The following is a 23,162-nucleotide window of genomic DNA, read 5'->3' on the forward strand; positions in this document are numbered from 1 at the left end:
GCTTTGGACAAAGTGGAGATGGATTAGAACACCTGTCAGTTTTTATTGCTGTTTGTGCCCCTGTTAGGGAGATTCATCCTCTCTATTTGTCCTGTTTACCATTATCACTGAAATTAAAAGAAAACTCCACATTTTGGGTTGTCCATAGAAAAGTAATAGAGAGGAAATCTTCCAATGGGGACACTAGTTCTGGTGACCTGGGGGTCCCCAGGGATCTCCTCTCACTTCCTGTTTGTCTATGGTATGGGAAGTGAAGGGAAATACCCTTAATGGGACACATATGGCGAAATAAAATCTGACAGGAGTTATAACCCTTCGTTACTCGTTATCCAAAATAGAAATAAAAGTTTTGCCTATAGTTCTACTTTAAGGATTTAGAGAAGGTCTGTAACGAAGAGTGGACCAAAATCCCTCCTGAGATGTGTGCAAACCTGGTCACTAACTACAAGAAAGTCTTACCTCTGTGCTTGCCAACAAGGATTTCTCCACCAAGGACTAAATCATATTTTGCTTGGGTATCAAATACTTATTTTACTCACTGAACTGCAACTCAATTTATTACAAATGTATCATGTGTTATTTTCTTGATTTTTTTGGTGGTTATTCTGTCTCTATCATTTAAGATAAACCTATTGTAAAAAAATGATAGACCCTTAATTTCTTTGTAAGTGGGCAAACTTACAAAATCTGAAGGGGATCAAATAATAATTTTCCACACTGTATAAGCGCTATAACAAATGTATAATTGTGTGCGACTGTAGTGGGAACATTAGGGTGTAAGCTCCTTGGTGCAGAGACTGATGTGTATGGCTCAGTGTACAGCACTGTGGAATGTGTCAGAGTTATTTAAATCTATCATTTTAATAGTCTTGACTGTGTAGGCTCCTCTGGTGAAGAATTAAGTGGGTGTTTTTCTCTACTCTAGCTAACCCTCCAACTTTCGAGCTATATACGTTACATATGAGAAAGGTATACATAGTTAGTCTGGTTGAAAAAAAATACAAAAGTCCATCCAGTTCAACCAATAGAAGAGAAAAAAAATTATACAATCCTATATATACAATTATATACCCACATAGGGTTGCCACCTATCCGGGATTCACCTGGACAGTTCGGGTTTGGAATCATGTGTCCGGGTTTCAAACTGCCTGAAACCCGGACACATTATTCAGAATGGACTATGGCAACTACTGCAGTTGTCTAAACCGAGAGTGTCTGTTACATTCTCTTCCACACTGCCCAAAGCCAGCACTAACAATTGCCCAAGACACACACACACAGACAGGAGAGGCTAGAGGGCTCGTTCTGCTCTTCTCCCTCCCATCCCTACCCCTCTGTGTCTGCCCACACTCTCATCCCCAGGGCTGTGCCTCAGAAAAGGAAAGCGTTCCCCCTTAAATCAGGGTTCCCAGAGCATCTCTTATGTTAGAGTCCCCAGAGTTCTCTCTTAAATCAGAGTCTGCAGAGTCCCCCCTTACAGTGTAAGTGAACTATTCGAATTCACATGTAAAAGGGGAACTCTGCAAATTCAAATGTAAAGGGGAACTCTGTGGATTCAGATGTAAAAGGGGAACTGTGTGGACTCTGATATAAAGGGGGACTCTTGTGATTAACTTCATATGATTAGAAATGTTATTTCATTGCAAAATATATGTATAGTTTATACATTTATACTATTAAAAAAAAAAATTGCTGTGCGCTGCTAAAATCTTCCGGTTTGACTTGAAGAATAAGTGGCAACCCTATACCCACAGGTGATCCAGAGGAAGGCAAACAAACCAAATAAAGCATGATCCGAATACATAAATAGACAGGCACTTCATCTATTGAGTTTCAGGTGGTAACTAGACTTCACCTTACCTAAGGATGCCAGCACAATCACAGCAATTATGAGAATGACCACGAAGCAATAGAGGACCTTCACGGAGATCTGCAGGGACAGGTTCCTCTGACATCTTGCACAGCTGGTCCTGGTCCTGCCTTAGAAGCACAATAATAATCGTTATTGTTCATTCCTGAATAACACGGGTCACAGTAATGCTACTGTTTACCTGTAAAGTTCAGAGAGAACCCCCCGAACACAAAGGACATGAGATTTTGGTCAGGGTGGGGGATATTCTTACCATTTTGCCTGAATGTAGAACTGGTCATGTCGTCGTCGTCTTGTATCAGCTGCTCGTCTGAAAGACAAAATAAGTCTGCTTTGTTTTATAGCATGTACGTGGTTCTGTACAGACCTCTAATATACAATCTAACACCAAGAATCATTTAATGTGGGGTCTGGCTTTGGAATTTAAATATCCATTCAAGGGGTGCCTCTTACCTATAGATAAAGTATTTATTCCATTTTCAGGATTTTAGCTGTTTAGAGTGAGGATCCAGACACCTTGCTGCAGCGTCCAACTATAAAAGGAGAACTTATTTTTTCTCGACAGTGCATATACCACACATCAGAAATCAATATGCATGCTGCTATTGATGACCTCTTTCTGAAAATGTTCATTGCTTGGCTGTTTCTAGTTTTAGTCTCTTGAGTAACAAGGAATGAGCATGCAGCAAGCAAAGTCCACACTATATAAGTCTATATAAGAATACTTACAAAGAAATTAAGGGTCTATAATTTCTATTAGAATAAGGAAAGGGATACTCCGCACCCAGGATGACATCCAAAATAGTACTCCTTTATTAAATACATGTACAGAGCTGTAAAATATCCTACGCATTTCAGACGTTAGTCCTTAGTCATGGCTAAGAACTAACATTCGAAACGTGTAGGCTGTTTTACAGCTCTGTACGTGTATTTAATAAAGGAATACTATTTTGGATGTCATCCTGGGTGCCGACCATCCCTTTCCTTATTTTGGTACGTTGGAGGTGTCAGAAGCCTCAAGGTCTTAGCACCGAGCAGAGCTTTTATGTGGGAAGGTTGCAGCACCTATACACTTGTTTTCCTACTATAATTTTAATTATAGGTGTATTTTAAATGATAGAGACAGAATATCAACCAAAAATCCACAAAAAAACACATGATACAAATATTATAAATTGAGTTGCAGTTCAGTGAGTAAAATAAGTATGTGAATATAGGCGTGACTGCACTAACCACAAGTAAAAGAAGAAAAAGCAGCTACAAAAAATGTGACAAACATAGGGCATAGTGCCCCAGTTGAAGGCCTTTTTGGTTGAAACGCGTTGGGCTAGGCTTATCGCTCCCCACATTGCTCTACATTTTTAACTTGTGATCACAGTTTTTTATTGCTATATGCCGGGTTTTAGAAATAAAAAAAACATACTCTTTTGATATATACTATTGGATTTGGAAGCATTCTCTTTTTTTCATATCATCCGGATGAGAGATTGCCCTGCTGTCCAGTTGAGGTTTTGGGCTCTCAAGACCCAGCCTTTGTATTTTGCTATCAGAGGTTCGTTTGTTGACCATCTATAACATCTGTGGAGGTCCTGGATCCTTTGGAGCTCCGTGTAACCGCCGATTCCGGAACCCTTGCCTATATGACTCTTTGTCGCTGACGCTTGAGTCCATCTGTTCCGGTAAGAGTATACACACCTCTTCCCTTTATTGAAGAAGCACCACCTTGATGTTTTCCTTGCCGGACAGTGTCGGAATAATATAATTCTGCCTTACCGTTTTTTGGTGGATGATTCATAGGCTATCTTCAATAGATTTTTTTTTTTTTATTGGACTTTTTCACATTTATGCTTTTTTCACATGTCACTTTTGTATATTTGACTCTTTGCACGGTTTCATTTGTATATTACTGTGTACATGTATTAGCGCTACAACATTCACCATTTAAGTAAAATAAGTATTTGATTCCCTACCATCCAACATTAATTCTGGCTCCCGCAGACTGGCTACAGTATGTGCTCATGTGGTAAACAGATTAGTCCTCTCAATTTAAGAAGGTGCTCTTAACAAAAACTCATTATGTGTATAAAAGACTGTCTTTCTTCCACAGAATGTCTTTCTTCTATTCAAACCCACCATCATGGACAAGACCAAAAAGCCGTCAAAGGACGTCAGGGACAAGATTATAGACCTGCACAAGGCTGGAATGGGCTACAAAACCATCAGCAGAAAGCTTGGTGAGAAGGGGACAACTGTTGGAGCAATTTTTCGCAAATGGAACAAATATAAAATAACCATCAATCACCCTCGGTCTGGAGCTCAGTGCAATATTTTGCTTCATGGATTAAAGATGATCATGAGAAGAGTGAGGGCTCAGCCCAGAACTACACGGGAGGAGCTTGTAAATGATCTCAAGGCCCTTGGGACCACAGTCACCAAACAAACCATTGGTAAAACAATAAGCCGCCATGGATTGAAATCCTTCAGCGCCCACAAGGTCCCATTCTTAAAGAAGGCACTTGTACAGGCCTGTCTGAAGTTTGTCAATGAACATCTAAATGATTCAGAGAAAGGATTGGGAAAAAGTGATGTGGTCAGAAGAGAGCAAAATTGGAGCTCTTTGGAATTAACTTGATTCGCTGTGTTGAACACCATCCCTACAGTCAAGTATGGAGGTGGAAACATTATGCTGTGGGGCAGTTTCTCCAATGAGCATGCAGCAAGCGAAGTACAAACTATATAAGCCTCTATAAGAATACTTGATCCAGCTCAATTGCTCAATGTTATAAATCATATTGATAAGCATGACAGGCTGAAAAAGAAGAGATAGAGACTGGCAGCCTCTATATAAACCTCAGTATAGGCATTCTTTAAATGGAATGGGGAATGCTTAGAACCTCTGTCACGCATTATTGCGGTCTGTGTGCCCATTTGGGAGAACTTGCCTTTTTTTCCTGTGTAGCAGTACCCCCATAGGTGCTGCTGAAAGATGTGGCCCACCTGTTGTGTTAAAGTGGTACTCCCAGAGAGGTAAGGGTTTACACTGTTGGCCAGGTTTTCCCAGGCTTTTTAATAAATACCGCCCTCTGATGGGGAAAACACATAAAAAGAGAGGGAACCGCCTTCGCTAGTGTGCTTAGGCTCCTATTGATTGAACTAGATGGACTTGTGTCTTTTTTCAACTATGTATGCCCCTCTCAGGGACTCCGCTTTTAGTAAGTCGGATGGAGGTTCAGTTCCAGGGCACTCTGCCCAGGGAACAAGGATGCTGCTAAGAGTGTGATTTTTTACTTGACGCTAAACCCCCCCTTGTGGGAACCCAGTCGGGGTCCCAGAGATATAGGCTTATGCCACTGCCTAATAAACTAATTGACTCAAAAGAACTTTCTCACCTACAGTATTTAAGGTATGACTACCTTATGAAGCAGGGGCATCAGGAAAACATCTAATGGGCACCAAGGGGTACTTAGAAGAACTTGTAGAGGAACTGGTGTTGGAAATATCCAAGTTGAATTGTTCATCTGTATTTCTACTACTTCAGTAAATAACTTATTTGTTGCATAGCTTTGCTTGGTCTGAAATCACTTTAGGACAATCTTAAAGGGGTACATGCATTCTTGGCTTATCACAGAACAGGATTCACATCTGTGGAAAAGACAAGATAGAAAAGAAAAGATGCAGTACACATGTCTAATGTGCAGTGAAGCGGTTCAGAGTAGGCTATATTTTCATTGGAAATGACTACAGTACTAGTATTATGTGCATAAGCAGCCAGTCATTCGGAAAGTGGTGTGGCTTGACAAAGGTGATGGAGGGTCCTGGTAGTGAAGGAGCTTGTATGCGTAGGCTCCTTCCCTAGAAACCGTAGCTCCAACACTGGGTACAACTGACAGCACGGGGCATCCTAAGGACCTAGCCTGAAAGTCACAGAGGATTGAAGAGTGAAGCCTTAAAGAGAATAAGCACAGGTCATGTACAAAATTCAGCTTCCTAAGATTCAAGTGTAACAAATGAATAGATGTCACTGGGATGAGGTGATGAGTAACTGGGCTGGTGGAGCCTGATGCAAACTCCGCAGCACTGCCTCAGAAATGATGCACAACAATAAAGAGATTTATGAAGTATAATGAGGAACTGTTGTCCCTAGTGTAAAATGTATAGAGTTACAGAAGGTGGGCCACATATTACAAAGAGTTAATTATGTCTGTGTGGAGAAATGTCGCTTTTAAGATGGAGTGCTGTCTTAAACGCTATACGTCAAGCTATAGCCTCAGCCAGTCTCTGAAGGCATTAGCGAATACTCTCTCCCCGTCCCCGTATGAGCACGGCTCACAAAGTAGTGATACATGAGTAGTTGCCTCCAATTCTCTTTTCTTAGTAAAGAGGAATTCCAATCATGGTACATTTTTGCATAGTTTCATTTTTCCAGTTTGAACCAATGTAGATATGTATTTACCATACCTGGCCAATCCACCTGGAAGCTGGAAATCCCTGTAGTAGACACCACTACTCTAGTCATCTCCACTAGCTTCCATGTACCGTGTTAAGCAGCCAGTCTGGTGCATTCTGAACACAGGAGGTTGTCCTCTCAGGAACTACCACCATACTATCACCATTTAGAGAATGCTTTGTATTTCCTGAATTAATCCAAAGTGTTTTCTATTTAGACAAGGTGCAGAGTGTGACATCATTACTCTGCGGTGAGTAGAAACTCATCAATGGAAAAAAAAACGTAGTTTACAAACTTTACCTTCCTGAAAAAGTGTGCTGCCATTGCAATCCAGATTCCCAGTGAACAGATTTACCTTCACTTCCCGTGCTATGGACCATACAGGGAGTGAGGAGAAATCTCCGCAACATGGACCCAGAAACCAAAAAAACCCTGAAAGAGCTTCTATCCCTTCCCTGCTAAAGCTCAAAAAAAGCACCTGCTAAAGCCACAAAAAAACTTTAGCGTCATGATGTTTTTCTTTGCAGTTCCAAGTCTTTTGCAGACTAAAGTCTTATGAAGAAGTTCTGTTTGTGAGAATTGAAGGCCCATATCCAAGTCAATATTATTTTTCACTTGTCGACATCATTTCACTGGCATAAGGCTTAAAGCATAAATTTAGACTTTCCGCCAGGAAAAACAATATGACATCATTGGAGCGCTGCGTATTTTCCAAATGTAACACTGGGGAAAGTATAACTCCGACAATGATTCGATAATCCAATGGTTTTATTCTATATGAGAAGAGTAGATACTGACTACAGTGGGTGGTAAAGAAATCTGTAAATCCATAGGAATCTTTTGGCAAGTGTTATAAGTATAGTATGGTGGTTTTGTACTTATTCTTTCCATTTATTATACTTAGGGCTACTAATACATATTCATGTAATTATGAAATATTACATTTTATTATCCAGCCAGCAATTCGAAATTTAGGCTTCTTTTGGGCCTGTGTCGACGACATACAAATCAATGCAAAAGCTGCTTGAAACAACTTATAAGAAAGATAAAATGCAGGTCAGATGGAGGTCAACTACAGATCAAATGCTCGGGTCAATAAACTCAGCAGGATCAGTGAATCATCTTAAAAGCAGAACTACACTACATATGAGCACCACAAATCAAAAACACTAATTTGTTTATAATATTCAAATCAAGTCACCCATCCATCCATGTCTCCATGCTTTATTTTTCTGAGAAATCCCTTTGCAAAACACGCTCCTAGCATTTCTGGCTGCGGCCAACTTGAGTAAGGGCAGATCATTCATGCAGCATTTACTTCTTGAAATCTATCTGCCCTTAGCTCAGGCAAGCAGGCAGGAAGGTGTGCTTAGCTGAAAAAACTCCTCCTCTCATCCTGACGATTCCTGGGGTGTATGACATTATTTGCCTAGGCAAAGAAAAAATTAATAAAAAAAAGTAAATATGATATACTTTCCTATCTATTTACTAATGCTTGCAGAATATGGATTAAAAATAGTCAATGTTAATTGAGAAAGTTAAGTTCTGCTTTAAATGCAGATTGAGTGTGCCTAAAAACGAACTGCATTTGCCAACTGACACAATATTAGAGCCCAGCAACACATACATTTTCACAGGTGTTATTGTTTCTCCTTACTACCTGTTGTAAAAACTGGTTGTTTGTAGAGCCCAATAGAGCAAGCTGAATATTACAAGCACAACTGTGTGCCTTTTATTTAAAGAGAAAGCGTCCGAAAGGAGAGAAATTCTACTGTGCTGTCTGTTTAGCTCCTTTGCCCTGACAGTACGCAAATATATGACCTCTTGGCAGGTGGGCCTTGATGCAGAACGACCACATATTTGCGTACCAGAATGTAAACACAGCTGTGCCGTGAATGCACTCCTGGCACAGTTACCAGCGAATAACAGAAAGCTTTCCGATCATGTGACCGCTGTGACAGCCAATCACATGATAAAAACTGCCATCTGAAACTCCTTAAAGGGTGCTAAGGGGTTAAATAAACCCTACTGCTCTGGGAATCCTTTATCATAATTCAAATGCCTATGCGACACAAATAGATGGAAAAAAAAAAATATTTTGCATAATAAAATAAAACCCCAAACAGTTAGTTTACCTTTCTTCCTCCCTAACACCCCTCTGATCTTCCCTTTACACCTACTGTATCCTAATATTCTCTATTTCCTGCACTCAGGCTGACATTACCCTTTCTACTCTGTTCCCTCACCAAATCTGCCAAAATACCACTAAAACCCCTGCCCTAGGCAGCTACACCTAAGGATCACCATCTGCACACTTTTGCACGCTCCCTGCACACATTTTGGTCTATAGATACATCCCCTTTGCTGCCACTCAACCCATGAATAACCATATTCTTGGGTTTGTCCTGCCGGGATTAACCTTTAACATGTCTTGTTGACTACATGTATATGCTTCTCCTATCTTCTCACTTCTGCTTGGCACACATGATACCTTAAATATTGAACAGTGTACAATTTTGTGTGCTCTACTGTCATTAAAATAAACTTTTAATAAACCAGTAAAATATATGTGCCAATTAATTTCCAAATTCCCATAGACTGGGGGTCAGCAACCTGTAGATCACGATCTACCAGTGGATCGCATACTGGTGACTGGTAGATCACAGTCTAGGCTTGCTGACCCTCCATTCTAGAGCATTATACAGAGTGCAATGCAGAGGGACTACATGTAAAGTTGAAGCTGTAGTAGGGAGCAAGAGCCACATAAGCCAATGCCGTCTCTGAGCGATACCAACTGCCCTCCACCTCTTATCTCGGCTAGTGGTCTCCAGAGTGGTGCCAGCAGCAGAAAAGAACAGTGAAAAGGGATCTGAGTGTGTTTGACAAGTTATTATGTTGCCTCCTCACCACCTGATTTAAACCCATGATTTCCGTGCAATGCACATGATTGCAACATGATAGTACAGCAATTAGAGGTTTAAATAAGGTGTAAGGAGGCAAAACTGGACGACACTGTGCCCGGTGATCTTTGACTTCTCCCATGTTGTTCATGTAGATCTCCATCTCTTTAATGTTTCCTACCCATGCCATAGACTTTTTGCCCTGCATTTAACAAAATTACTGTAAGATATGATGGTCCCAGAATGCCTTGCCACAGTAAAGTTGACCAAAGGAGAGTAGATGACTCTTTGTGAATAGTGGACTGTAAGCCATCTGCCTGTTTTCAGACCATTGCCAGACACAAAAAATTTCTCTCCCAATCGGGGCAATTGATGGAGTTGATGTCTGTTTGCTAAGGGGTTGGTTCCAATTTCTCCACATAAAAGACCATAACTAACTAACCAAACTGTTTGGAATGAGCAGTGCACGTTAGTTGTGGTCATGTACACTGCTCTATGCACACTACAGATTCCAAAGCCTATAGTCCAATTCGGGAGCGAGGGAGAGAGCGTGGCTAAGTTCCTACATGCAGAGAGGCCATGGAGAACCAATGTATCCACCTTCTAAGCCCCTGTACACATGGTCGGACATTCTGCCAACCAAATCCGTTGGATTTTGTCCGTCGAATTTTGCCTGTCGGATCTTGTCCGAAACTGTTGCATACACACGGTCGGACTAAGTTGTCGAAAAATCCGATCATTCAGAACGTGATGACGTAATTTCGTTACGATGGGACTAGTAGCCAATAGTTTTGATGTAGGAATTTGATCTGAGCATGCGTGGCACTTGGTCCGATCAAAATTCTCTACACATGATCGGAGTATGTCCGATCAAACCAGTTGGAAAATTGAGTCCGACGGATATTCCGACGGAATCAGTCCGATGCATACCACACACAGTCAGATTATCCGACAACACGGTCCTATAGGACACATTCCGACGGATTCTCCGACCGTGTGTACAAGGGCTAACAAGAAGTCAGATCGTAGCAGTAAAAAAAAAAAGGAATTAGGAGATTTGGAGGGGGCTGAGAGCAATAGAAGGGACTTCTTTCAAATAAGAATATACACTTGAATATATCTTTTTTTAAATCAGATTTTAGGGTTGCTTTAACGGCCTTGCATTGCACACAATGACGCCAAGGCCCTGCCCACAGACAAAAGCTTTAGGCAGAGGAGGAAAGCACCGGAGTCAGTCGGAGCAAGGAGTCAGGTGAGTAATAATGCCTGTTCAAAACCTCCTAGACCTAGACCAACTAAAAACAAGAGGTTTTTTCCACAATAAAAAGTGGTATAAAGGATTCGAAACTGAACAATCAGGAAACAATAAGGAGATTTGTAAAGCCCAACTCCAGAAAATCTGAAATTTTCTCTTTGAGGTGGGGCTAAAAGCACTTTTACTTACCCAATCCTCTGCTCCCCTGGCAGATGGCGGTCCTCCATGCTTTTGCGGTGGACTGTCCCTCAGCATCATCACATCCAATGCAGGGCTATAAATCCTAAATTGGTCTTGATGATGTCAGAACCTTAGACCGCTGGAGACCTTAGGCGAGGAGCTGAGGATTGGGTAAGTAAATCTTCTTGTTTTCACAGAGTTGGGCTTTAATATTACACACTTCACTTTCTCAGATACTGATGTCACTATTTCATGCTGTGTAGACCCAGCCTATCCATAAATAGTCTCCTAATTTCTGTTTTTATTACATAATTCGGGGATATTTGCCAGTAATATCACAAAGCCCCATGCTACTCTCCCCAGACTTGCCAATAAGAACTTCCAGGTGTTTGGTAATGTCAGGCTAATACTGGTTCCAGCTCCTGTCACTGCGGCTTCCAGATAACAGCTCTGAGGGAATTCTGTTTTGTGTCTCCTTTCATGTTTAGTATTAAGTGCTTCTTCATGAGTCTTTGCAAACAACACCATGTCAGAGCAGCTTGTGGAAAAGATTATTTCTTTGGATGCCTTTCTTGGTTAATAGGAAGATTTAAAGTGATTGTAAAGGTTTGGCTTTTTTAAAATAACAAACATGTCATACTTACCTCCACTGTGCAGCTCGTTTTGCACAGAGTGGCCCCGAGCCTCTTCTTCTGGGGTCCCCGGCGGCTCTTGCGGCTCCTCCATACATCAGATAACTCCCTAGGATAAGCGCTCCCCCGAGGGGGTTACCTTTGCGGGTGCGCTCTCGAGTCCAGCATTTGCATCCACAGACACAATGCCAGACTCGTACCCGTCCCTCTGGTCATTGGATTTGATTGACAGCAGCGAGAGCCAATGGCTGAGCTGCTATCAATCTATCCATTCAAGAGCCGGGACCCCGTGGAGAGAGGGACAGTGCGCCCCCACCGAAGAGATGGGACTGGGGGGCCGGTGACTTCCAGGTGTTTTTTCACCTTAATGCATAGGATACATTAAGGTGAAAAAACACGAGGGTTTACAACCCCTTTACAAGCTTAAAGTGGTTCTAAAGCCTAAACATCTTCTACCCTACTGCATTCCTTGCATTAAGGTAAAGGATGTTTAGGCACCAGCATACCCCCTCACCTCCCCTCTTTCGATCCAGCGATGTGCACGTCAGCAGTTCTTCTCTTCCCTCACTGCCGGGTCTCCCTGGCTTTGCTGGAGCATCGGGAGCCATTGACCAGTGCTGTCAATCAAAGCCAGTGATTCACTGACACCAATGTTGGGGGTTATTGGGGATTATTATTTTGTTCACTGACACCAATCTTGGAGTTATTATTGCATCCACTGGCAGCAGTGTTGGGTGTTATTATTGAATCCACTGACACCAATGCTGGGGGTTATTATTGATTCCACTGACACCATTACTGGAGGTTATTACAGGCATTCCTTCACTTTTAAGTACACAATGGGGTTTATTTACTAAAGCTGGAAAGTGCAAAATCAGGCTCACTTCTGCATAGAAACCAATGAGCTTCAAGGTTTTATTAACAAAGCTTAATTGAACAAGCTGTGGTTAGAAGCTCATTGGTTTCTATGCAGAAGTGAGCCTGATTTTTCACTTTCCAGCTTTAGTAAATAAACCCCATTGTGTACTTAAAAGTGGGGTATGCCTGTATTGCATCAACTGACTCCAATACTCAAAGTTATTATTGCGTCCACTGACACCAATTCTGGAGGTCATTATTTCCATTGACTAAAATTCTGGAATTTATTATTGCGTCCACTGAAACCAATTCTGGAGGTTATTATTGCGTCCACTGACACCAATTCTGGAAGTTATTATTGCATCCACTGAAACCGGTTCTGGGGGTTATTATTGCGTCCACTGACACCAATTCTCGAGGTTAATTTTTGCGTCCACTGACATAAATGTTGGAGGTTTTTGTACTCCAACAACCTCAGTGTGCTTTGTGATACACTGCAAAAAATGCAACAGGACCAAAATTGTTGGGTGTTGAGGTGTGGAAATGCACTGCTATTGTTCAGTCTGTAGATGTTGGGGCCCACACTGGTGGCCAGATAAGCCAGTGCAACTGGCCCTGTTGTACCAGGCTTAGCGTTATCAGTTCAGCAGGGGGGGCCGGGGCAGCTTCACAGACAGTTCAGTGCAGAAAAAAGGGTCTTTCTAAATTACACCCCCGCTCAGCCACTCTTACTAGCTTAGGGGGGGTTTATTACTACTATTTCCTGGGCCCCTCTCTGATGATGTGATGGTGGAGCAGTTGAGGGACTTTTTTTTCAATTTTAGGCACATGTGCATTCTGTGCCTGCTCCTCATGTTGATGGCTGCTCTGCTCAAGTCCCGGCTGCCTGCTGCTGCAGTTGCCCATTGCCTTTGCTGGCGGGGTGAGCTTGCTCTGCTCAGTAGCCGAGATCGAGAGGCTTATGTGAGGCGGGGTGTGGCGGCAGGCAGCTGACAGGGAGCAGAAGGAGCCAAAATAACATTATGGTAGTAAAAAACAGACTTTAAAGCGGTGTCCCAGCTGCAATTTTTTTTTTTAAAAGTCAGCAGCTACAAACACTGTAGCTGCTGACTTTTAATAAGGACACTTACCTGTTCAGGGAGCCCACGATGTCGGCCCACCAAGGCCGATCCATCCATCGGATCGGGTGCCGGCGCTGCCACCTTAGCGAAGGAAAACAGGCAGTGGAGTCTTGTGGCTTAACTGCCAGTTTCCTACTGCGCATGAGCGAGTCACGAAGAGCTTTGTGAATGGCCCTGTTTATTTCTGGGACACGCACATGTCCCAGAAGACAACGGGGCAGCTCTCCAAAGAGGAGGAAGTGAAGGAACAGCGTCGCCGAATAGGAAGAGGCAGATTAGGAAGACTGCCTAGCATCAGGGGTTTCTGGTAAGTAAAAAAAAAAAAAAAAAATGTTATATATTTTTGGGAGAATATTAATGCAATTTTTAAATTTAGAGTGGACCTATGCTTTAAGTTAGTCACAAAGAAATGTAAGTGCAATTTCATCTAACTGTTCAAAAAACAGACCCTCGATCCCAAAAGGGAATATTTCTCCCTACAGCCCCCATACTCTGCAATAATAAATAGATTTTTGTTTGCCTGTTTATATTTTTAAAATTATTTTTAACTGGCCCTGCCCCATCGTCATTCTTGCCTAAGTGAGAATGACTTATACCTGCTCCTGCTGCCTCTTTGATTATGCACGTCACATATATAGGGAGCTTAAAGGGAAACATGGTGGCACAGGGTTGCAACACCTGAACAGTAGATTGCAGCAGGACAATGCTGTATCTTTTGGGCAGGTGAGTATTGAGGACAATGTTGTATCTTTTGGGCAGGTGAGTATTGAGGACAATGCTGTATCTTCTGGGCAGGTGAGTATTGAGGACAATGCTGTATCTTCTGGGCAGGTGAGTATTGAGGACAATGCTGTATCTTCTGGGCAGGTGAGTATTGAGGACAATGCTGTATCTTTTGGGCAGGTGAGTATTGAGGACAATGCTGTATCTTCTGGGCAGGTGAGTATTGAGGACAATGCTGTATCTTTTGGGCAGGTGAGTATTGAGGACAATGCTGTATCTTCTGGGCAGGTTAGTATTGAGGACAATGCTGTATCTTCTGGGCAGGTGAGTATTGAGGACAATGCTGTATCTTCTGGGCAGGTGAGTATTGAGGACAATGCTGTATCTTCTGGGCAGGTGAGTATTGAGGACAATGCTGTATCTTTTGGGCAGGTGAGTATTGAGGACAATGCTGTATCTTTTGGGCAGGTGAGTATTGAGGACAATGCTGTATCTTCTGGGCAGGTGAGTATTGAGGACAATGCTGTATCTTTTGGGCAGGTGAGTATTGAGGACAATGCTGTATCTTTTGGGCAGGTGAGTATTGAGGACAATGCTGCACACTTATGAAGGGAGAAAAAAAAGTACTCAGCTAATCACCAATGCGAAAAAGGGGGGGGGGGTTATGAGGGGGTATAGAGGAAAGCGGGGGAAGAGTACACTAATTTTTACATTGGGGGCCATATTTGAATAACAGGAGTTTAAGAAGAAAAGTCCAGTGCAAAGGCCAAGCTCCTTGTGACCAATATGAATAGAGCTCCAGCCACTTTGTGCAAACTGGCAGGATCAACAAAAATGCTAATAAAGGACCATCAGCAATGACCTCTATTCCTGATGACATAGCTTCACTTCACTTTACTCAGGATAATAGGGCTATCCTAACTATGTACTTGGCAAGTGTTGTGTACCATTAGTATGGTTCATTAAGTGGCAATTATGATGAATGATCACTGTAATTAAAGTGCATTTATAGCCCAGTTACCGTTAGCCTGTTTCTGATTCTTCATTTGTGATTGCACCCTAAAGGTTCATTCATACCGTTGGGTAAGATGGAAGAAGCAGGTGTAGAACTCCCCAAATATACCATAGGTATCAGCGCCCTCCTGTGCTCACTGCCTGATACCCCACGGTCTTGAGGTGCCACCGAGAAGGTGACCATCCAGAAGCTGGCAACCACGCACATCGCTGATTACCCCAGCAGGAACATAAGGTCTGGACATCCCAGGGCCTGATACAACAAGGAGGAGGACAGTTCCAGATATAACCCCTCTTTATGCGATCTACCCCAGAGGCGGCTCTAGGCTTAGTGAGGCCTTAGGAAAAACTTAGACATGAAGCCCTCCCATGCCCATAATGGGAAGAATAATTAAAGCGATAAAAATAAATACTACATTGCAATGTACAGTGGACAATAAACTGATGGCAATCCACCTATGGCCAGTCCTCAAGGATTCCAGCATGTTATTGGATCATATCACACTTCATTATTCCTGCCATTGACACCAACAATGGGCAGTATTCCTTCCACTGACATCAACGATTGGGCATCATTTCTTCTAACGACAACAAACATTGAGCAAATTTCCTTCCATTGACACCAACTATTTCTCCCCCTAATACCAAAGACCGGGCATTGTTTACTCCCAGTGGGCACAGTCCAGCCCCCCTAAAGTCTGAATGACAGTAAACTGACCCTTTCTTTAGAATGTTTGGAGACCCCTGATCTATAGGATTGTACCAGGCCTGGGGCACATTTGGGCACTCCAAAGAGAATAGTAATGTAGCATGCATAGTGCCCCCCTCACCTTCCTACGGGGCCCTGTTCTAAGCCTCATTCCTGTCTGAATATTGTGTCTCAGGTGGATTGAAACCCGAACACATGATTCAAAACCTGAACTGTCCGGGTGAATCCTGAACAGATGGCAACCCTAACCTCTGCCTGCAGGGGTATGAGGATCGGTGAGTGGGGAATTGAAGGGGAGCACGAACGTCACCTCATGCTGTCTGCACAGGATTTGACCTATGAATGATTTATGCGCAAGTCACTTTGGATTGTTTCACTTACAATTAGCACTACAAATTGGATTTATATACCAGTATTTGTGACTCACATGATATTTTCATTTATTTATACATTTACATTTTAATAATTCCTCATGCACTTTTTAATCTGTTCTATTTGTACTATATGTACTTTTTTTGAATACACATTTGGAGATTCAGGCTATCCTACATATAAGAACACCCCAATATGTGTTTTTTGGCTTGATAAAATTGACTTTGGCTTGTCTAAATTTGACTTCTGTGTTAGTCTGACTGGACTGTGAGATGTTCAGCCTGGCCACGGGCCAGCTATAGGTGTGAGCAGGTGGCGTCTTTTTGCTTCACTGTCGTGTTTTTTGGTCAGGCACCTCATTGACACCTGTGTTGCCACTGTGCTGGGTGTTCAGTGTGCTCCTGTACCTTTAAGAAGGGGTGGCTCCCCTTCAGTCCACCTGCTCTCACCTATCCATCAGAATGCATGTGCCTCCACTGTGGCGACACTTATAAGTTAGTGTTAGGTACCACAGATATTGGGGTGCCTTGACGGGGCTCTGTGGCTTACACATGCATTTGCAAATGTGTGCAGACTAAACCCCTGTTTTTAACGCATACTGTTAGACAGGTTACTTGGTTGTCTGTGGGCTGGCGGTAAGTAAAGCTTGGTTTTTTCCTCGGTTTATCCTTGGGTTTGTTTGTGTGTGTGTGTGTGTATATATATATATATATATATATATATATATATATATATATATATATATATATATATATATATATATATATATATATACCTTTTCTAAGATGGGAGATACAGTAAAACCTTGGTTTGAGAGTAACTTGGTTTGAGAGCATTTTGCAAGACAAGCAAAAATTTTAAATACAAATTGACTTGATATACATTCGATGTCTTGATACATAAGTAGCATCATGTCACAACAGACACAATTTATAGTGCCGTTGAACGCGTTGTATGTCGTGGTGTTATTGACCGTCGGAATTTGGTGTGACCGTGTGTAGGCAAGACAGTTTGAGCGAAATTCCGTCAGAATTCCAGTGGGGAAACCATCAGAGCTTTTTCCGACGGGAATTCCGATCGTGTGTATGCGGCATTAGAGGCGCCACTCTTCTCTTTAATACTCTGGAGCTCTTGCTGGATTTTGCTTCTAATCCCCTTGTGGAGGCTTCTATTTGTGGATGGACATTTTATGGTTACACAACCTGGTCACATTGCTAAAATCTTTTTATATGGACTATAAACTGAAGGACCTATGAATAAATGGTTGTGAAACGAATCATTTGAATTTCCATTATTTCTTATGGGGAAATGTGCTTTGATATAGAAGGTGCTTTGGATTACAAGCATGTTTCTGGAATGAATTATGCTCACAATCCAATGTTTTACTGTAGTTTGTGACTCCCTAAACAGTTTTGGGCAATGATATTATGATAAATCGATAAAGTTGGCTAATTTGCCTATGCAAAGTTTGACTTGAAATCTATTGTAGGGATATCTGAGGCAGAGGTACAGATTTTAGGCAAGACACATTAGACCAAATGTTTTTTAAACACTTGCCAACCGTGCCAATTCTGACACTTCTCTCATATATATGTAAAAATCTGTGTTTTTTTGCTAGAAAATCACTTTTTTGTTTATTAAAAAATACACTTTAACGAGTTAAAAAAACCAAAACATAATATATGACCCAATTTTTTTGCTAAATATGAAAGATGATGTTAAGCCGAGTAAATAGATACCCAACATCCCATGCTTTAAAATTGTGCATACTTGTGTAATAGCGCCAAACTATGGTACTTAAAAATGTCTACAAGTTACCAGTTTAGAGTTACAGAGGAGGTCTAGTGCTAGAATTATTGCTCTCACTCTGAATTTGCAGCTTGGACCACTTTTATCTTGTACATAATCGCCGGCTGAAAAAAAAACAATGTGCCAGTGTTATGGCATATTGCTGCAGCTATAACCCCGGTATTCCACTTGCCGACCAGGACGTCATTTGTCTAAGGCCTGGATGGCAAGTGGTTAAAGTTTATGTAAATCCTAAAAATTAACTTCTCTTATTTGCTTCTTTTCGATATGGTAAATTTATAATTTAAAGTATTTTTTATATCTGTTTGATAAGTGCATAGTGCATACAAAGGGTCGCTGGTTCGAATCCCAAACACGACACTAACTGCCTGGCATTTGTATATTCTCCCTGTGCCTGTGTGGATTTCCTCTGGGTACTCTGGTTTCCTCCCACACTCCAAAGAAATGCAGGTAGGTTAATTGGCTCTAGTTTATGAATGAGGACCTTGGATTGTGGGCTCGTTGAGGGTAGGGCCCAATGTGAGTGTGCAATGTACAGGTATAGGGAAAATTGTAGACACTCACTCAGGATGGACTGGTGCCTTTATTCAACATTACTATGTATCTGATGATTCTTCCAGAAATCCAGTGCTGTCTTGAGCACTCTGCAGTCTCATTAGCCCAGCCCAGTTTTCCTCTGTTGAAATGCAGAATAACCCCCATTTAATGGAAAAGAGGGGGAGGTGCTCTGTAGTCCTGTCTTAGGGTAATGGTGTGTCTCCACAGATAGAGTATACTGACTGAGCGTTTTCACCTTTAGACTAGGACGCTTATTACTGACAGGATCACCAGGTGAAAATAAAGGGAAATTAGTCTGAAAAAATCAAATGCCGCCACAATAAGGATAGGTCATCTGCAATATATCACATTTTTGTTTTTTGGCCCAAATCCACTTTCCAACATTTTTTTTAAAAAAATCAGCGCATTACCACTTCCTGTGATCACAGTCTATCACGGGCATCACGCCGACCTGGGCTCATAGTATTCCTGGACAGCGAGAGGCTTGCCTATAGTTATATAGGAGCCTGATATAGCCAGGAGTAAGAATTATTCACTGCCATCACAGAAAGAACAGAGGGGCCTATAACATTTATGGGCTGTCCAGAAGACGGCAATATTCAAGGGAACCTCTGGCCAGTCTATGCACTCTAAAGTATCTACAACTTGTACATATAGTATGCAGTAACACTCTTTAAAACAAGCCTAATTTACCTCTGTTGGTATAGGCATGGTGGAGAAATAAGTTGTCAAAGTCCCAAATTAGGCACTGAAAGCTCAGCTTTTCCTATGAGAGTAGATGCCCCCCCAGGCATATCATACATATGAGATATATAATCTGACTGTTTTCACTCATAGAAGACCATAGTTTCATGTCTATGGCCACTTATACCTGGATTCATATTGTAATTTACAGGATGCTTGTACCCAAAACTGATATTTTAGTGTTTGGTAGATGCTGGAGAGTTAAATCACCTGCATATCTACTAACTTTGTGCAAAGAGAAAAAATGACATATTTTAACACAAACTATTTACACAAAGCATGCCCCTATCAGTTTCCTCAGATACACAGACCAAGAATTAAAATGCCAAAATTGATTGGTTAAACCCACAAGTACTTTTTTTCACCAAATATTTTTCCTTTATATTGGATAATAAAAACAGGGTGAATAATATAGAGGTTGGATGAAAGGTTTAGTGTTGTATAGCACTTTTGCTATTTAAATATTTCATTTTATTGGAGGTCTATACAGCAGCAGGGACAACTGAGGATGAGACAGAGACAAAGGGATTTGGCTCTAAAAGAGGGACAGTTAGGACATGTGCATTTGACAGTTCCTTCTATCTCTTCAAGACTCTATTGGTGAGATTTCTGCATGGAGTTCCTGGGTCTATACCATTATGAGGGTCTCCCACTATCCCTATGCTGAGTTTCTGGCTCTACATACACATTGTTCCCATTTTGAATGACTACCACCATCCCTACGCTGAGCTCCCAGGTCAACACATGTGCTTTGCAAATTATGTAGGGCTCCCCATCTCTAAGCTGAGTTCAAAGGTCTACATACTTAATTTTTCTCCTATGTAGGGCTCCCCATCCCTTTGCTAGTTATTTGGTCTACACATGTTCTTTGCCCATTATTAAGGGATCCCATTCCCTATAGTGAGTTCAGGGTCCTAGACACTGTTTTGTCCTTTATAATTGGCTCCCACTATCCCTATGCTGAGTTCCCAGGTCCACACATATGTTTTGCCCATTATTAGGGGTTCCCACCATCCTTTGGTTGAGTTCCCGGGTATGCACATGGGCTTTGCCCATTATGATGGTCTCCCACCATCCCTCTGTTGAGTTCCTGGGTCTACACACATGCTTCGCCCATTATGAAGGACTCCTACCATTCATAAGCTGAGTTCCTGGGTCTACACATATGCTTTGCCAATTATGAAGGGATCTCAATTCCTATGCTAAGTTCATGGTTCTCTGCACATGTTTTACCCATTATAAAGGGCCCCCACCATTCCTATGCTGAGTTCCCAGCCCCACAAAGATGCTTTGCCCATTATGAGGGACTCTCATCATCCCTATGTTTAGTTCCCGGGTCTACACACATGCTTTTCCCATTATGAGGGGTTCCCACCATCCCTACGCTGATCTCCCTGGTCCACACACGTGTCTTGCCCATTATGAAGGACTCCCACTATCCTTACATTGAGTTCCCCCGGGTCTGCACACATGCTTTGCCCATTATGAACGAATCCCACCATCCCTATGCTGAGTTCCTAGTGCCACACAGATGCTTTGCCCATTATGAGGGACTCCCACTATCTGTGCTGACATTATTAATTTTTTACTATGGAGAAAGCATAAATGGTGGAACATGGAAAGGTGTTTGGAAACACCCAAACCTCTCAGATGAAGTCTGGAACAATGGCAGAGAGAACTCACTTTTGGAGCATCCAAGACATGCAATAAGACAGGGACTGGTTAAGTCTACCAGGCATTGGCTCTGACTAAAATATAACTTTTGGGAGGAGTGATCCTTTAAACTACAACCGGTTTTTCAGTCATCATTGAGATGCTCTATACAGAAGTTATCTGAGGTCTTGTGGCACTCCTAGCATACAGAATGCACTTAATAAAATGTATTGGTTTTCTTTTTGGCATAGCTTGACCTCAGTTTCTCCGGTCCAGTAACAGCTATGGAATTCCAAGCAAGATGCCAGTGTCTTACCTTTCATTGTTCTCTTGTGGCTGAAAACAGTGGAAACCAATGGCTATTCCTCTCTTCTGAACTCTCTTCCAGTGCAACTGGACACTTTAGTCTCCGTCAAGAAGGGAAATCGCTAATGGGATTAAAGCAGGTGACTTCTTCTTAATGTTTTGGGTTCATTCTGAACTTCAGAGTTGCAGAAACCTTCCAGTTGTCACAGATGTCATGCATGCCTTCAAAATTATTTGCGATGGCGCTTAAGGCGATTCTTCCCCAACCAGATAACATCCTCTCCAGCGAAGCCTCTATTGAGATACTGCTTATTACAGCAGCTCGGAGGGATGCAAGCTCATCCCAAAAGACGCTCTCCTTTGGTCTGCCGCCCAGACAAACTTCCTTTAAGGACACAAACGCGGAGTGTTTGAAAGCTTCTAAGTGCGAAGACTGACTGCTTCAGGCTCAGCTCAGATTTGGACTTTTTCCACTACAGGCAAGCAGAAATATGACACAGTTAAGTGTACGCTGTACAGAGGGATCCTAGCCCCCACCCATTCCATAAAAAAAATAATGTCAAACAAATGTGGAGCCAAGAGGCGGCTGAAAATTTGATTATAGAGGCTAGGCAAGTTTAACTAGCGAAATTCTATCAGTTCAGGAGGCAGTGGAAAGGGCAGCTATGCTGGGCAAACATCAGCAACCGATCAGATGACGATCGGTGGAAGGAAGAGCGATGAAAGGTTATTTTTTTATCCTTTCTAACCTTCTTGCACTGGCATGTGGCTCTTTCTAGGACTGACCAATCTTTGTTCCTAAATGTATTACTATTTATAAATGATTTTGGAATGTAGGACGTTAAACAATCACTTTTTAACTTGGTAATTTGAAAGGTCCATGACACAAAATATTGAAGCCCCAGAACTGGCATGACAGCCAGGCAACACACAATTGCAGAATGAGAAGTCAGCAATGGAAGCTTCCGCCAAGAAAGGTTCCTTCCCTTAAAGACTCAATTACATAAGATGTGCAGTAGAAAGCGGTACATTCATATGCAAGAAAAGCGTATATGAATGAGCCTAGTTTACTACTGCGATGCGTTTAAAAAAAGAACAACATGCTGCTTTTTTTTTTTTGAATGTACATGTACAAGAATGTACAAGAACATGTAAACGCACAAGAATGTACAAGAACATGTAAACGCACAAGAATGCACCGCAAATGCAACTTGGTGATAAAGAGATTATAAATAATGGCAAGAGCTAGTAGCAAAAGATAGTGCTGATCCTGAAAAAAACAGCACTGCCTGGGCTTGTTGGTGAACATATAGTGATTCTTCTTCTTTTCAAGCTCTCCCCACTGAATTTCCAACCTTTGGGAGAGGAATAGAGAAGAGGGAAGGGGGGGGGGGGGGGTTATAATTTATTTGGTTTCCTCTTTTTTTTTGGGGGGGGGGGGGGTTGTTTAATGCCTGACAAATATAATTCTACGCCCAAGTCGGGGGCATCGTACCATTTGTATAATCTGTACTTGTATTTGTATATGTTATTTAAAATGGAAAAATAAAGAATAGATAAAATAAAAAAATGAATTTCCAACCTTTATTTTCTTGTACATACACTATATTGTCAAAAGTATTGGAACACACCTGCCTTTACACACACATGAACTTTAATGGCATCCCAGTCTTACTCCGTAGGGTTCAATATTGAGTTGGCCCACCCTTTGCAGCTAGAACGGCTTCAACTCTTCTGGGAAGGCCGTCCACAAGGCTTAGGAGTGTCTATGGGAATGTTTGACCATTCTTCCAGAATTGCATTTGGGAGGTCAGGCACTGATGTTGGACAAGAAGGCCCGGCTCGTCTTATACTCTATAATCTTGAGGTTAGGACTCTGTGCAGGTCAGTCAAGTTCCTCCACCTCCAAACTCGCTCATCCATGTCTTTATGGACCTTGCTTTGTGCACTGGTTCAAATCATTTGGTGGAGGGGAGATTATGGTGTGGGGTTGTTTTTCAGGGGTTGGGCT

At 42.0% G+C, this 23,162-nt stretch overlaps 1 protein-coding gene across 2 annotated transcripts in view; it reads right to left on the bottom strand.

The window, feature by feature from the left end:
• SCARA3 (scavenger receptor class A member 3) overlaps positions 1–21,640 on the bottom strand; it is a 52,926-nt gene extending 31,286 nt beyond the window's left edge. Inside the window, exons 1-3 of one of the 2 annotated variants that reach the window (XM_077489042.1) lie at positions 21,162–21,640; positions 2,124–2,180; positions 1,861–1,980 (exon numbers count right to left, since the gene is read on the bottom strand). In XM_077489042.1, coding sequence (XP_077345168.1) covers positions 1,861–1,980; positions 2,124–2,180; positions 21,162–21,168 — 184 coding nt within the window. In that variant the 5' untranslated portion in view covers positions 21,169–21,640. Of the gene's footprint in view, positions 1–1,860; positions 1,981–2,123; positions 2,199–21,161 lie in introns of both variants that reach the window. The other variant, XM_077489041.1, reaches the window with a different exon arrangement.
• Positions 21,641–23,162: the final 1,522 nt, after the last annotated feature.

The sequence above is a fragment of the Lithobates pipiens genome, unplaced genomic scaffold, assembly GCF_037356315.1.
Source record: "Lithobates pipiens isolate NorthernLeopardFrog02 unplaced genomic scaffold, aLitPip1_a1.2 Scaffold_18, whole genome shotgun sequence".
Classification (NCBI taxonomy): Eukaryota; Metazoa; Chordata; class Amphibia; order Anura; family Ranidae; genus Lithobates; species Lithobates pipiens.